This window comes from Amblyomma maculatum, chromosome 9 (assembly GCF_055883805.1).
Source record: "Amblyomma maculatum isolate TAMU_Amacu chromosome 9, ASM5588380v1, whole genome shotgun sequence".
In the NCBI taxonomy this organism is placed as follows: domain Eukaryota; kingdom Metazoa; phylum Arthropoda; class Arachnida; order Ixodida; family Ixodidae; genus Amblyomma; species Amblyomma maculatum.
This window is the reverse complement of record NC_139352.1, coordinates 50020414-50035389: the sequence shown is the minus strand read 5'-3', so window position 1 is coordinate 50035389 and position 14976 is coordinate 50020414. Positions and strand designations below refer to the sequence as shown.

At 44.8% G+C, this 14976-nt stretch overlaps 1 protein-coding gene across 2 annotated transcripts in view; it reads left to right on the top strand.

Annotated features, from left to right (window-relative positions):
• LOC146179031 (uncharacterized) overlaps positions 1-14711 on the top strand; it is a 52089-nt gene extending 37378 nt beyond the window's left edge. For both annotated transcript variants that reach the window (XM_084578747.1, XM_084578746.1), the window contains exons 13-18: positions 372-465; positions 2642-2885; positions 3231-3326; positions 8146-8327; positions 10784-10881; positions 13115-14711. In XM_084578747.1, coding sequence (XP_084434873.1) covers positions 372-465; positions 2642-2885; positions 3231-3326; positions 8146-8327; positions 10784-10881; positions 13115-13154 — 754 coding nt within the window. In that variant the 3' untranslated portion in view covers positions 13155-14711. The remainder of the gene's footprint in view (positions 1-371; positions 466-2641; positions 2886-3230; positions 3327-8145; positions 8328-10783; positions 10882-13114) is intronic.
• Positions 14712-14976: the final 265 nt, after the last annotated feature.

Below are 14976 nucleotides of genomic sequence, written 5' to 3'. Positions count from 1 at the left end.
GATCAACAAATTTTTACTGTATACCCGACTTGCTCACAGCAGACTGTTTCACTATGCAGCCATTTGCTGTTGATTGAAATTGGGAATTTTTGAGGGACCATGTCGAAGCTTTTTATTTATTTTCTTTTGCATGCCTGTTAGGCAAGTGAACGCATATCAATGCATCTTGAAATCTGTTGCAGGATCCCCAAGGCATTATTTGGTGTAGGAAGCTCGAGCTTGTAGAAGGTTTGGCTGCAACATGATTGGGGCAGACATCAAATTTTTGTTGCAAGCATATGTATCAGATGTTTTGGCTTGATGTAGCACTGCTCGGGGGCACTTGGTTATCATTGTCCTCTAGGTGACAGCCATATTCTTGCTTCTTGCAGTTCACCTGAGGAACGGGAAGAGTGGATATCAGCCCTGACCAAAGCCATTGAAGACAACATTCATCGCAAGAGCTCATTCCACGTCCTCAAGAAGGCATGGAAACTTTCCCCCCTCTACTAGTAGCCCGTGCACTTTCGCGCTTAGTTCACGTTTGAATTTGTGAGTTCTGGGCAATGAGGTTCAGTATTTTTGGGGGAATCCCACCCTGCTGAGTTTTGTTGCATCATCCTCATCATGCTGTTACATCAGAGCTGTGTTTCACCTTCTGGGCAGGCTTTGCGATTGTTGCGATTTCTGATGTCCGCCTTGATCAAACCGTCACAAGTCTTTTTCTGTTCCTTCTGGTGCATGCGCTTCGTTCCATGGTGTTGCGTCGCATTATTTGCCATGTGTGCCTCTGAACCTCTAATCTTGTTCTCCTGTCCATTCTCTATTTTCCCTGTTCTACAAGCAAAACCTTTTGAGCAGTTAGACGTCACAGTATAGGGATTTGAAATTTTGCAAGAGTGCTAACGACATCGGATGTAGGAAGAGGTGCTAGAACAATAAACATCTACAACTTTCTAGTGATTTAATTAAGTTTGATGTGAAAAGAGATGCCAGAGAAGTGTGCAAACTATTACTCCTCCTAGTGCAATTCCTGCACTAATATGAATGGTCTCTGAAGTGTGTCTTGAAAACAGTGACACTGCATTGCCTACCTCTTATTGCTGAAAAGAGTTGGTATAACCAAATGCTAGGCATATCATTAGTGACCGATCAGTGGTACCCGTGCCAAGCAGTACAGGGGGGAAATGCATGTTTTGTTCAGCTTGAATGCTTATTTTTAGTTTGAAGGGTGCCATAGCTCTGTGCCATTCTTCATGCTGGAGCACTTCAGGAGTAGGCGCAGTAAAAATGAATACCATACGATGTGTGCATGGAGGCCACTTTTGCCCACCCCTTTGTGGACTGCATATGTACTGACTGCTACAACACTAAACGTGAACTGTAATATGTTTCTATTGGTTAAATCGCCCTCTTATTTGGTCTGAAATTCGTCACACAGATAGCATACAATCATCTATTGTGTTTAATACGAATTTAGACATATACTTACCTAATTCAATCAGAATTTATTCGAAATCCACGTCATCTGCAGCGTTGACGACACACAAGAAGGCTTCCTATGGGTTGCCAATACTGCAGGTGGCACGCATTACTAATGAATTCTGATCGAATCAGGCAAGGATATCATCCAAATTGGTATTGAAAACGATAGATGGTTGTATTCTGTCTGTGTGCTGAATTTCGGCGTGAATAATTCAACGATTAAACTGACATAACCATATTATAGTTTGCGTTCAGCTTTAATACTCCTGTCTGATCATTTCGTTCTGCACATCTTGCACCAGTTGGTAGGCAGTGTTATGTATCCAGTTGCAGCTGAAGCAGCAACACAGCGGGGTTCACCGGCTTGCCATTCTGCACGCTATATGTGGGAGAGTTTTCATTTATAGTTCATTCAGTCTTTTTATATATACGCAGAATTTATTTATCTACAGTGTATGTACAGCACCTAAAGGGACTGCCATAACTGGGAAGAATGACATTTGACTTGCTTACATCAACAAACGCTAAAAAAAAAAAATGCAAGAAAAGCAGTGCATTTCTGTTGTGCAAAAGCAATGAAGAACAATATGTATAGGCACAGTTTGTTGTCAAAAATGCTGCCAAGTCCTCATTTTATGTTTTCTTAGCTTCGGAACAAAGACCCTCAAATTGGTCTCCTTGGCATGCTTTTTAAAAAGGTTTCCCGAGAACCTCACTCTATGCCTGCTTCAATTCCTGTCTTTTCTTCACCAGCTTCACTTTGGAACTAGGAATCACACTGCACTGAGTTAACTGCCGCAGTTGCTTAGCACCGCCAGTCACTATCGACTAGATCCAAGCTTCTTTGAGGAGCTGCGCATCAGCATTTTCTTCTATTAACATAATAGTGACTTCATTTTTTTTTTCATCCTTTACGCTTGTGGTGAGCGTGAAAACAATTTTTTGTTTTGTTTTGATGTTGGGCTAGGAAAGGTTATGGAAGCCAAGGTTTTTGGGATTCCTCAGCACTTTCCTTGAGAGCTCTCAGTGTTTTCCGAGGCTGAAAAGTATTGAGAATGACCAGTGTGGGGAAACATTAGTTACTGAAACTGTTAGCTTTATATATACTACTATGTGCTACCATTTATGCTGTTTTTCAAGGTCCAGCTTGAATTATGCCTGCCTCACCTCCTCGCAGGAGGGCTCACAGTCTTCCTCGAGCTCAGAGTTGGGTCGTGAGGCACCCGTGTGGATCCCCGACCAGCGGGTGACCATGTGCCAGCTGTGCACGAGCGGCTTCACGTTCACCCATCGGCGCCACCACTGCCGCGCGTGTGGCAAGGTGGTGTGCGCAGCTTGCTCCTCCCACCGGCTACCCTTGCCTTACCTGGGGGACAAACCCGTGCGCACCTGCGACGACTGCTTCCACTCTCTTCAGGCTGGTGAGTGTGGTGAACGCAGCCGCCAGCGATGGGTTTTGAACCATGGTACCGTGGAACATCAGCCAAGCATTTTCACCTCTGCGCCCCCGCGGTGAGGTTACGCAATTAGAAAATGACAGTTTCAAATAGATTATGATAGCGGATTCAAATATTTACATGCTGACTGCACTCTTACAACACTTCCCTCAGGTCCGAAGCAGTGTGATACCACCGAGTGTGTGCGTTATCAGGGGGTAGTACTGTCTGACTTGCTTCTCCTGTTGGCCTGGGCCTGTCTATCTTCCATCAGCTAATCAGCTTTTTTTTTTCTTATTTTTGTTTTTGCTTTGTTTCCGTCTCTCACAGGTGAGCTGAGGGAACACCCCGAAGCAGAAGGAGACGGAGACCTGGGCCAGCCAAAGGAGAAAGAGAGGAAAAAAGCCCGTGGAATTCTCCAGGCAGGTTTCACAGCCCCTTCTTGCCCATACACAGATGTCCAACGGTTGTGGCAGCTGCAGCTGTTTGACAGGTCCTCCAAGGCGTATGTAAAGTTGGCCAATAATATTGGCCCAACATGCTCTAGAAGGAGACGTGGGAGAGATTACTGTGACCTTGCTTGAAGTATAGTTAAAGAGACCATGAAACAATATTTCCCAAGGCTAGATAAAGCAGCGGTGTAGTCCGAGCTGCACCTAGATTACCCCACTGCAGGAATGCACAGATGCTGACCCATGGATAGTCGCTATAAACAACCTGCAGATATTGAGGGGAACATAGTTGGAACATAGTTTAATTCATGACTGTGCTCTGTGCCATCTCGCCTGAGGCTTCCTTAGGTGGCCATGCTGTTGGTCTGAGTGCTCCGTGGTTGAAGATCTTGCCTGTCCCTTGTAAAGGCGATAGCATTCTCAATGATTGTAATTACTACTTGTGGAAGGTGTGCAATATCGGTGTTTTAAGCAATTTTAAAACCCAGCATAGTTGACGCAGCTCAGGTTAGTGATATGATGAGACAACGCTTTCAAGGGACAGGAAGTGAGGATCTGGGAAACATCATCTAAGCACTATTAGTGTACAGTTAGAACTCAGTTCAATGAAGTTGAAGAGCCACTAATTAGTTCATTAATAGAGAAATTCGTTAAATAGAGTGAGGCATTTCTCGGTCACCTGATCCGATAAATTCGGTTATGCGGTGTAGCGGTACCTAGAAGGCTACCACAGCATCATTTTGACGAAACTTAATCACCCCGAAAATAAAATTATGGCCCTCATAACAATTAACACCACCAACGCTTTATCTCCCAGCAAGACAGTAGGTGATTTTTGAGTGCACTTTGTGAACACTAAGTAACAACCGCATAGGTTCCGCTTAAGTTTTAAGTGCGTCCAGTACATCTTTTGTACCCTCATGTGTTCCAGCCTACCGCTGCAATAGGTAAAAGTGATCTGCCACTTCATCCGCCATCTCGTGAATTCAATTCACTTGTATTGCATGGTGCAGTTTGATAAAAGCGGGACGAAGGCGCTACACAATGTTACTGTTGGCTCGCAATCAATAAATTCTTAGGAATTCTCTAAATACAGACCAAAAATTTGTGCATTTCACCTTCCTTTTCCAAAAAAAAAAGTTTGTTGATTCCAGACAGAAAACAAAATTGGTTTCGCCATTTTTAGTTAGTCGAGGCATTGGGACCTATTTGCATCTGAGGGGGAATTGGAATATCTTCTTTTATATCACGAGTTTTGTTAAATTGGAGTTTTTACTCTATTTCTGGAGGTCCTAGGGCACACCCTTTGAGAGATAGATAGAAAAATTTTGAGGAGAAAGAGCCATGGAAATGGAGCTGCGAATTGCGTCCCTACATTAGGGGGCCACAAAAAGGGCGGGGAGGTGTTCTAAGGTCACTGATAAGCGTGTTCAGTGTGTGGAACGAGTGCTTTTCAGCAATCGACCAAAGTATAATTCTTTGGAACATGGAACAGAGCCAGCAATTTATTATCAATTTTTTAAAACGGTCTTTTTTGAAATTCGCAGCCAGATAGAGTGGCACCTGGTGGTGAATTTGGGGAGTATGCTTGATACCACTGATGTTACTAGCATCAGCTGCCATTCGCTGCAGCCACGATGGCCGTAATGTCACGGACACACTTCCAGTAGGTGCGAAAGTCATTTGCTTGCTCCATGCATGAACACTTGAGGTACAAGCTGAGGCATGCGCAAACGAAGTCAATGCCTTTGTTCACATGGTTCAGGCGGTGTCACACCTTGAAGATGAGCTGTTCGGAAAATTGCTCTCTGACATTTGGGCAGTATTGCTCGTTGCTCATTATCATGCTGTTGTTGTCAGGAGGAGCTGCTCACTTCGACACAATTTCGCCCAAATTCCTGCGTTATATGCGGGGCTGTGAAAAATTAAATAGTAGAAGAGGCTTTGCTTAAGTCTGAGCTTGCTTTGACTACTAAGGAGGGCAACTGGCATCATACTGGTGAGGCATCACTCTTGGGCACCGTTTTGAGCGTCACTTTTGTGTGTGCGAATCTGGCAATTGTGGAGATAAAGTTCACAAACTTTGGCCATCGCATACGGTTTTGACCACAGTGAACTGAAATTGCTGATTGCTTACATCACAGGACGTGCATACAATCACCATGAAGCGCCGGTGTGACCCACTCTGCTGAGTGATTTGCAAGCGACCGGCAACAGTTGTTGGCGATACTTGTGGAGAGAAAATTAGGCTGATGGGCAACGATGGGCAGGCGCAGCGCCTGGTAAGCCCGTGGGAGGTGCTGTTGCCGAAAGCTCAACACTTGCGCAGCCATATGCTGCTGTTGCGCGAGTATGGCAGGCAGTCCTTATAATAACACTTGCCTTTTCTGATATGAACGTGTACTGCATCAAACCAAATGGCACTTCACTGCTGCGCCACTCCATGGTCTTGGCTACGACGACCAAAATTAACGTTGTCAACTGGCTATCGATGCACCGCCTGCGCCAGCCTTCACAAGTTTTAGCGAATGAAAATGATGGGTATAGTTTCGGCTATAGTGAGCTGTATTGACAATTACATCACAGGATGTGTGTACAATCCTCATGAAGCGCCGCTGTGACCTGGTTCGTCGGGCATACGGACGACCGGGCAATAGTCATATTGAGCCGTTTCAGCCGACGTAGGTGATCACTGTGCATACACCTGTATAAATCAGCTCGTAGTCAATTATCTGATTACCCTTGCTGCACATGTTCTTATCGGTGGCTCCAGAGCTATTCGCCGTGTTTTGTGCATCCGCTGCTTCTGCTCGGGTCCATTGGAGAGGAGCTGCAGTAGTCGAACGGACGAAGCGAGCAGAGTGAGCGCTCCAACCGGAAGTAAACAAACCAATTGCTCAGTGACGAGTCTGTGGGCGGAGCATGGTCCCGGCCTGTAATCTTTATTGTTTTTTGCTTTCATTGCTGCGTGCTCCGGTGTAAGAACTGAGAAGAAAATTTAGGAGTCATTTTCAATCGCCGCTTGTTCCGGTTCTGAAGTGAGATCAAAAATCATTGCATGCGGATGATGGATCATTCAATATCGATCAGCATTTCAACTTTTCTCAGCCTCGGTGACCTGCCCTTTCAGTGGTCCTTTAAAGTATGTAAATGGTGTGTATTCTGTCACTGCACCACGACAATTTTTAAACTTTTCTTCAACACTGAAGATGCTGTAAACTCTGATTAATTTGACCTTCAAGGGTCCAGAACAAACGTTCGAATTGACCAAAAGTTTGAATTATCAAATGTGCCTGAAAAAAGTAATTTTATCTCGTGAACACCTCTATGATGGTTATCTGCATCTGAGATGAGACCCTAGTGAAAACGACGGTTTTCCTCAGTTTTGCCATGTGCTCAGTCTTGCGCACACTGTCCGGAACGTTGAAGGATCCATGGTATGCCATTAAGCTATCATAGTTCAGTAGATGCGTGTCAAGTTGCACCATATTATTTCGTTCATCATGGTGTCTGGAGCAATGAGCATGTAGTTAACAAAAATGTCTAGTTTAAACTTCACTGGCCACCTCTATGCACAAAAGCTGACCTCAATCATAGCACTGTTTTTTTATTTTATTTTTTTACGCAATAATTTCGGACAGTTTGCTTTATGGACAGTTGTGTTCCGGGACCAAAGTGTCCCAAAGTTTCTGATCAGAAACTCCAGATTCGGTTTGGAATATACTGTTATGATGGACACTGGAACCCCCATTTATCATGGCCTTTCAGACCCCGCACAGCTTTAAAAATGCCTTCATGGGAGGATCCAAAATGTCAATGAGGCACTGAACCAATTAATTTGGGTGAGGTGTCCTAAAGCCACAGCTCGGTCTCAAAACAGTTGAGACAGCTGTCGATGATGCATTTGCACGCTTTAATAATGGAAATGTAGCATGAGTAAATTTGCTAGCCAACCCAGGACCTCTGTGTGTGTCAACGCTAACATCTGTAGACAGAAGGCGGGTCCAAAAAAATTATTTCTAGCTGACATCTGAAGCGAAACAAGAAAGGAGCGAACAAACACTGACAGAGTATAGCAGTCCAGCAATGCTGCCACTTCAGAGATTACAGCCCAGAGAAATTTTGAAGAATAAAAATGTTTTGAAAGACTATATTGGCATTTTTCTCGAAACATCTTTTTTTTGGGAACTAAGGCATAAGCAAACAAAAATTCTTAGATGTGTTAATTAGTGGTATTTACATTCCTGGAACTATAATTAATAGCCTAGGTGCATTTGTTTGTTTGTTTGTTTTTAGGATAAAAAGACCAGTCATAAGTGGCAATTTATATGCACGACAAAAGTAAAAAAACATTGCAAATCTAGTTTTTGTTGTATGCACATAATTTTAATTCCACTTTGGTAAAGCTTTTGTTGCTACATTTATACAAAATTGCAATACTCTGCAAACAGTAGATGTTAAGGAAAAAGTACATATGCGGAAAAAGATTAAAATAAGAAATAAAAATACTACCTAAAATTTAAAACGAATTTTTAACTCTAATGCAAGCTGTGTCTACTTATACTAATGCTGCACAGTAGTATGCTGTACAGTAGCATGCTGCACAGTAGCATGCTGCACAGTAGCATGCTGCACAGTAGCATGCTGCACAGTAGCATGCTGCACAGTAGTATGCTGTACAGTAGTACAGTAGTTCATACTACTGCTGTACTAATGCTGTACAGCCAAATTTTGACTCATTTTCAAAGTCTCTCCCATGTTAAATGCCTGGCCATTCTCGTGCATGCAGGAAGTGGCAGCCAATGACCTGGGCTCGTCGATGAGTGGCTACTTGCACCAGTGGTGGAAGAAAGCGTGGAAGCGCCAGTGGTTCGTCATCAAGGAGCACGTGCTTTATGTCTACCGAGCCAGCGAAGATGTGGCCGCACTTCGGACAGTTCCGCTTCTTGGCTTCCGTGTGGGCGCTGTTGAAAAGGTGCATTAAGTGCTCTTTAGATGGCGGAATGAGCTGGATGGAACTGAATTCTGCTGGGGAGATTTGGGGAACAGCATGTAAACTTACCCTCTATGACGATGGAGGCAGGGAATGTATGTCACTCTGATATCATATGCAACTTTCTTGTTTTGATGTGGTAAATGTGCTGCAGAATTATGTGTTATACAGTAGCAGGACTGTTTTCTGGACCCCAGTAATTTGGACTTGCACGGTATTTCGGACTTTAGTGAGGAATCGTCGCAAGCCTCGCAGTAATGTGTGCTCATTGGCGACTGATAATTCAGACTCTTCGGACTCCAGAAGTTAGATTTTTCAGACTGAAATAGGCGTCGGCACTGCTGTGAAGAAACATTTTTCGACGTAGAGTTTCTTCCGTCAGCCCGAAATGGGCACAAAGTGGCTTCACTGTGGCAGTCAACAGGCCCTTTGTCCCTGCCATCAGAAGCGCCATCTTATATTTAAGCAAATTCAGTCAGATGGACTGGCTTGGATAGGTTTGGTTACTTGTACCCCATTCTTCCCACTCAAGTTTACGGTGCACTTTTTATTGCCATTTGAAGGTGGCCTACAATGACGAGCACGCGAGCCAGAGCGCACAGTTGTTTGGGGGGGGGGGGGGGGGGGGGGGGGGGGTTGCTTTGGGCAGTGGAAGCAGCCACTGCAGGTTATATGATGCCACTGATAGCACGGCACAGATGCAGGAGGAGGACGATTTTTAAATTCGTGGATTTTCTGTAGTGTTCACTTATTCACACTGAATATTTATTGGTTCTCGTCGAGTCTGAAAAACTGATCGACGACTGGGCACTCAGCTTTCAATATTTTATTCAAAGGGGATTAAAATTTATTTGATATGTGTAATTTTGAATTAAAAGAAGCCTGTTTAATACATTTGCTCTTGATGAGACCAAAGAGGCAGTTTGAATTGAGTGAGGGCTTTGGTCAACCGAGTTGGCTCCATGGCATGACAAGGGGAGTTTTGTTGAAATTGGTGCACGACAGCAAAAGAGTTCTACAGCCACACTTCACATCTCCCTCCCCAATCGTGGTTTTGAAGCTAGACCTAGTAGGGGCTGTTTTTTTTTTTTTTCATCTACACCAGCTAAACAAGTGTAGCAAAACTGCAATACCGCCATAGAAGTTTTTCCACAGTAGTGTAGCTGGTGTAGGCAGAAAAAAATCTTTATCACATATACAGTTAAACCTCTATGTAACACACCTCCGAGTAGCGAATTCCTTGATGTTATGAAGTTATTCAATTCCTCAACATCGCCCCTACTGAATTGCGTGTACTTGGAATCTTCATGTAGCGAACTGCGGCGATTGACCTTGATATAATGAAGTTGCGGTGCTGACTATATTTTAGGTAGTACTGAATTACTGACAATTTGACAAATCCCACAAGTTTCATGACGATATAACACGAACTTACGTGAGAGAAATGTTTATGATTGCAACGAGCGACCACAGTTTTATTTTTCAGCGCCGATGGCGCATCTACACGGCAAATACAACAGTCTTCACTGCTTTCGCTTTTGGAACATGGCACTATAGTAGTTCATGCTCATAATCAGCAAAAAATAATGACAAAGAAAAAAAGACACGGGGCTATTAGTTAGGGCACCCTAAAGCAATTAGCGCCCATCACCACCATGCCGTCTCGCACGTCGGTAACGGGGACAGCGGGGAGCGCTGGCAACGCGAGGCAAGAGAATCAGTTTTCGGGGGCATAGCCGGACTCGAGTTCGGCCATGCCTGGGGTGACGGTGATAGGCGAGAGGGAATGTGTGTGAAGACACAGGCACCCCTTCGCCCGGCAACGATACAACTGCATGCGCTCCCAGACTTTTCCACCACCCCCTGTCCCTGCCCCTCTCATAGACACCTCGTGTGAGCTGTGACAGAGGTGGAAGGCCGCTTCCATAGTTGCGCAGCGCCCTCTGCGTAATTGCGAAACTCTTCGCCGTTTCTACAACTTCAAGTAACTCTGATTTATGGTAAACACTTTCAATGCTGGTTTCCCTTGCATTAAATTCTTAATCTGGTTCCTGTTCTGCATTTTCCTTTTGTGTCCTCACGCGAAATTTGCATATAACGAAAATCTGGATGTAACTAAAGATCACGGACATTTAACGCATGTTTAACTGCTTTGCTGAACAAGGATTTGATAGGGCTGTACTTTTGCATGGGAGTTTCGTGGGGATATTTTGACTATCCTATATAAACAATATTTCTATATAACCAGGATCAGCATGTACCTGGGTTGAATTGAATGGTGCTCGTATAAGATTTTGGGCAGCATTAGCTTTACTGGTCAGGCAAGATGATAAGTTGAGCGCTTCGTTCTGTTTAGTGAACATTTTTGGTGCAGTTGAGTGTGCACAGTTTCATTGTGCGATTTGTAACTAATTTGCTGTTTATGCCACCTGTTGCAGGGCTTTGAAGAGGTCCCACGAGAGCAGCTGTTTCTTCTGGAGCACATGGGCCTTGACCCTCTGATTTTCTATGCAGACACGCCAGACCTTGCTACAAGGTTAATATAGTACTTTCTCCCCCCCCCCCCCCCCCCCCCCTCCCTTTTATTTTCTGAGCATGTCCTCAAATTAACGAATATTTGCCTATTGGTGTTTCTGCGTGAAACAAGACAAGGTCCCTGCTGGCATAGTAATCATTTGGCTGCATTTAATTGTCAGTATTTTTAAAATGTATGCACCACCCACATTTTTTTTTTCCAAACTTGGCATTTGTCTTTTCTGGATTGGTGCATGACATTCCTGATATGGGAGGGTGGCATAGCGTTGTAATCGAAATAAGAAGCTGTCATGTTGTGACTAATGGTGAATTCGAGTGGGAGAGCAGGAGCAGGTGCTCTCAGACAAGAGGACGCCCTCTAGTGGGAGAGCAGGAGTAGAATCACTGGCTTCCAATGGTAGAGGAGGAGGGCTTTTCCTCCGCTGAGAGCACCTGAGTACACTCCCGGCTGCTCTCTTGTCTAAAATGAGTGTAGAGGAAGTCACGTGGTATTAAGCGTCACATCCGCGGCATCTTTGTTTTGTTTTTTTTCCCCTCTTGAGTTGGCGACGCTCAAAATGGCAGCTGCAAAGCGTCGGCGCTCGGTGAGCTAAACAAATTTGCATCAAGAGCGGAAGGCATTGCTCAGGTGCTGTGTGCATGTTTGAGAGTTGCTGCTGGTGTCGAAAGGGCCAAAGGAGGCAGATCGCCACGCTGTGAGAACAAAGGCATACAAAACAAGCGGTTCTTCACGGAGCGTTAGCCCCTCCTCGAGTTGCAACTGCCACCACCACCGTGGCCGCCTCTGCGGGCAGGCGGAAAATGCTGGGAAGAGAAGTGCGGTCATGTGGCTGCTCTCGTCACGCAGAGAGCGTTCCCATGGGAGGACAGTTATACCCTCGCTTGGCGTGCTCCTGTACTGCTCTGCAATGCTCGGCGCCTCTGCTCTCGTCCCCTCAACTGAATCCTCTATAAGCCTTGCCGTCTGTATATGAACTGTGTAACGCTAGAAGCATTGAAGGATGAACTTTCTTAATACCAACATTGGGGTGTGCAGTTGTCTTTAGGATGTACTGGAGTTGCATCGTGGTTGGATGTTTGCCACCAACGAGGTATCAACCAAACACACTTCTAGAAGGATACCTGCATTATCAGTTGAAAGCATTCAGTGTGGTCGTGGCTAGGGAAAAGCGTGCGGTGAGCGGTGGACACAGTTAGTGGTGTACGCCCATCCTTCACCCGTCAGACAGCGAGACGTACCAATGGATGTCGTCACTACTCTGACGTCAGCCTTGCGGCTCAAAGAGAACGGGGAAGCTGGTTTCCCGATGGGGAGGATGAGAGAGCTTTGATTTATATTTTTGCTGCTTTGTGGCGCGTGTATCGCTGTAGCATTTTGCACAGACTATTTCCGGTACCTGAACGAAGCACTGGGCTCCTTTGCTTATGAGGTCCTTCCCCGGACAGTGGCCCTTTAAAATACGAAGGGCTCCTTTTCTATTTCTCAAAGAGTTAAGCGTTCGCATTTGTGTTTTCCTTAGTGCAAAAGAGGTTTAGCAACACCTCTGGTACTGTGAATTTAATGGTGAGTTAATATCGCTTCCTTCGTCTTTATTTATTTGACCTTTAATAAAGTCTTTTCGGATACTTTGTCCCCTTACACTAATGCGTTGTGGAGAAGCCATCATGGTGGCCAACTCTCACCACGTTCTCACTCTTGGCGCTGCATTCCCCAAATCTGGCCCACTTGTATGTAAGCGCGTACAGGTGTTATCAAATGCTTTGCCCCTTACCCCTAAGGCATTGCGATGGAGTTACTGCATCTCTCCTCTTCGCATGGTGTTTCTGCTACAAGTCCTCTCGCATTAGCTTTACCCTCTTGCTGCAAGGCACAGAAGAGAAGCCACCATGATGGGTGAACACCGCTGCTCTCTAGCGCGCTGCCCGGGCTCAGCCGGCTTGTATGCTAGAATATGCACAGTTGATTGCTAAACGTATAAAACGACCACTGTTATTGAAATTTTAAACATAGGAGCCGGAAAATTGTGATATACTGGAATGTATTGACAAGGAGAAAAATTTGCAGCTCTATGGAAGATTTTCGCAACCCACGATTTTGAACGTATGAAACGGGAAGTTGTATCAACTGGAAACATAGCAACGAGGTTCTATTGCATCTACTGTACCACTTTGGTTCATACATATGGAAGTGGCCTATGCCGAGCTGTGCCAACATTATTTTCGGCCTTTTTCAGGTGGCAAGAGGCGATGGAACAAGCAACAAAACTGAGCTGAGGCGAAGGACGCTGAGGAGAGTCGACGGAACTAATGGTCCAGCAGCTGCTGTGCTACTGAACAGAAGAAAGCGAGCCGGGTCCCATCGGAAAGCTCTTGAGACACTTGCGAGCACGCGAAATAGAGCCATGTTCAAAACAAACAGTCGAGCCGTTCCATCAGCTTGAAAACAAGTGATAACGCTGGAGGTGTCTTTCATTATGCTGGGGTGACATGTTGGGCCGTAAAACAGTGCCTTATCACACTTTACCTTCTTTCTGCTGCAAATTTGTAATCTTGCCCTGCAAGGGAGTTCGCCGACCAGTCCTTGAAGTGCCTTACTAACTGCACATATAACCGTCCACTGAGAAGGAAGGCACGACCTCTTTCACTTTCTATTCACAAGGCTCCCAGAGCCTGTTTGTTCACGAATTGCCAGGAATCAAACAGCCCCACCCCCCTTTTTTTTTTCTTCTGCATCTATGTTTGTGTGTGTGTTTCACTGTCTAAGCAGGGTGAAATTTTCCAGCCTTGCCTACCTTTTTCTCCCTCGCATATCAGCCTTCCTTGATAGGTTCCATTTCAAGTGATTTATTGTATAAGGATTCTTGTGTGAATCGTGTTTCACACTAGCGTATTGTGCCATTCGCTAGACTTGCTTCTTAATTTATTGCTGCTGCCGCCTGCATTGTTTCGGGTGGAACACTGGAACTGTCCACTGATACGACGCGTTAAGTTGTGCTGACATTCTACGCTCCCCTTAGATTTACACTGCTCCGTAGATAATGCAATCCTCAATTTGTGCAGATCTTTTCTTGTTTTGCGTCATCTTGCGAACAGGTTATTTCATGTGTGGTGTTGTAGGTTGTAGGTTTTTACCCTAGGCCACTTTCAAGTTAATATGTTAGCAAAGCAGGAAGTCTTGTGCGATGACAACGGAGGTGTATCGCGTAGCTGTATGATTACTGCTTGTGGTGGTCTCATCAAACATCGCTCGTCCCTATTGGGTGCTGAGATCCTATCGGACAACCAGAAAGGAACAAGTTAGAATGCTTTCTTAAGTCACTTCCACCTGCTGTGAATATGTCGTCGGTCCCCTTGTTGCCAAATGGTCGTGTAGCATCTCCGATTTTGTATCGACGTCTAGCAGCAACTTCTACACATTGTTTCATTGTCCAGCTACTTTACGCCGGCATCTTTAGATTTGGAATTTTAGTGGCTTCACTGTAATGCCGTGTAGACTACTAGTGAGGTGTTCTATTGGAAAGCCCTTCCCTAGTGGCTCACAGCCTTGTCCACGGTTTAACGTTTTTCGAGAACTTGCACCATTTTGTGCCACAATGTTTTGTAATGACCGAGCCGAAGCATTGTGAAGACGGAACAGCCTGTTTCACTGTGCCTTGTTTTTATACCTTAACGAAGCTGTGCAAACTGAGGTTGTTAGGGCAGCGTGCAATGCCAAGGACGAGGAGGGCAGTTGTTGATTTTTGAATTTGAATGTTCGCTCTTTTGATAGTATATTATATAAAATTTTATATATATATATATATATGCTTTGTAAATAAACAGCTGCCATCAGTTGCTATGTGTGCTATATATCACTCAACTTCGTAAGTGCTTCAAAACTGGCCACACCACAGCAACAATTACACAAGCTATCGGCAGTGTAAAAAATAAATCTAATTCAGTGCGGACACAAAGGAAAACAGGTGAGTGTTAAGAATACACTGTTAATATAGTCTGAAATCGTCAGTGCAGTTTTGACTTTCTCGTGTGTATAGGTAGCGCCAATTGATAGGGTTTACGCATAGGTGCAACTCGCTTTGTACATTGAACCATACGG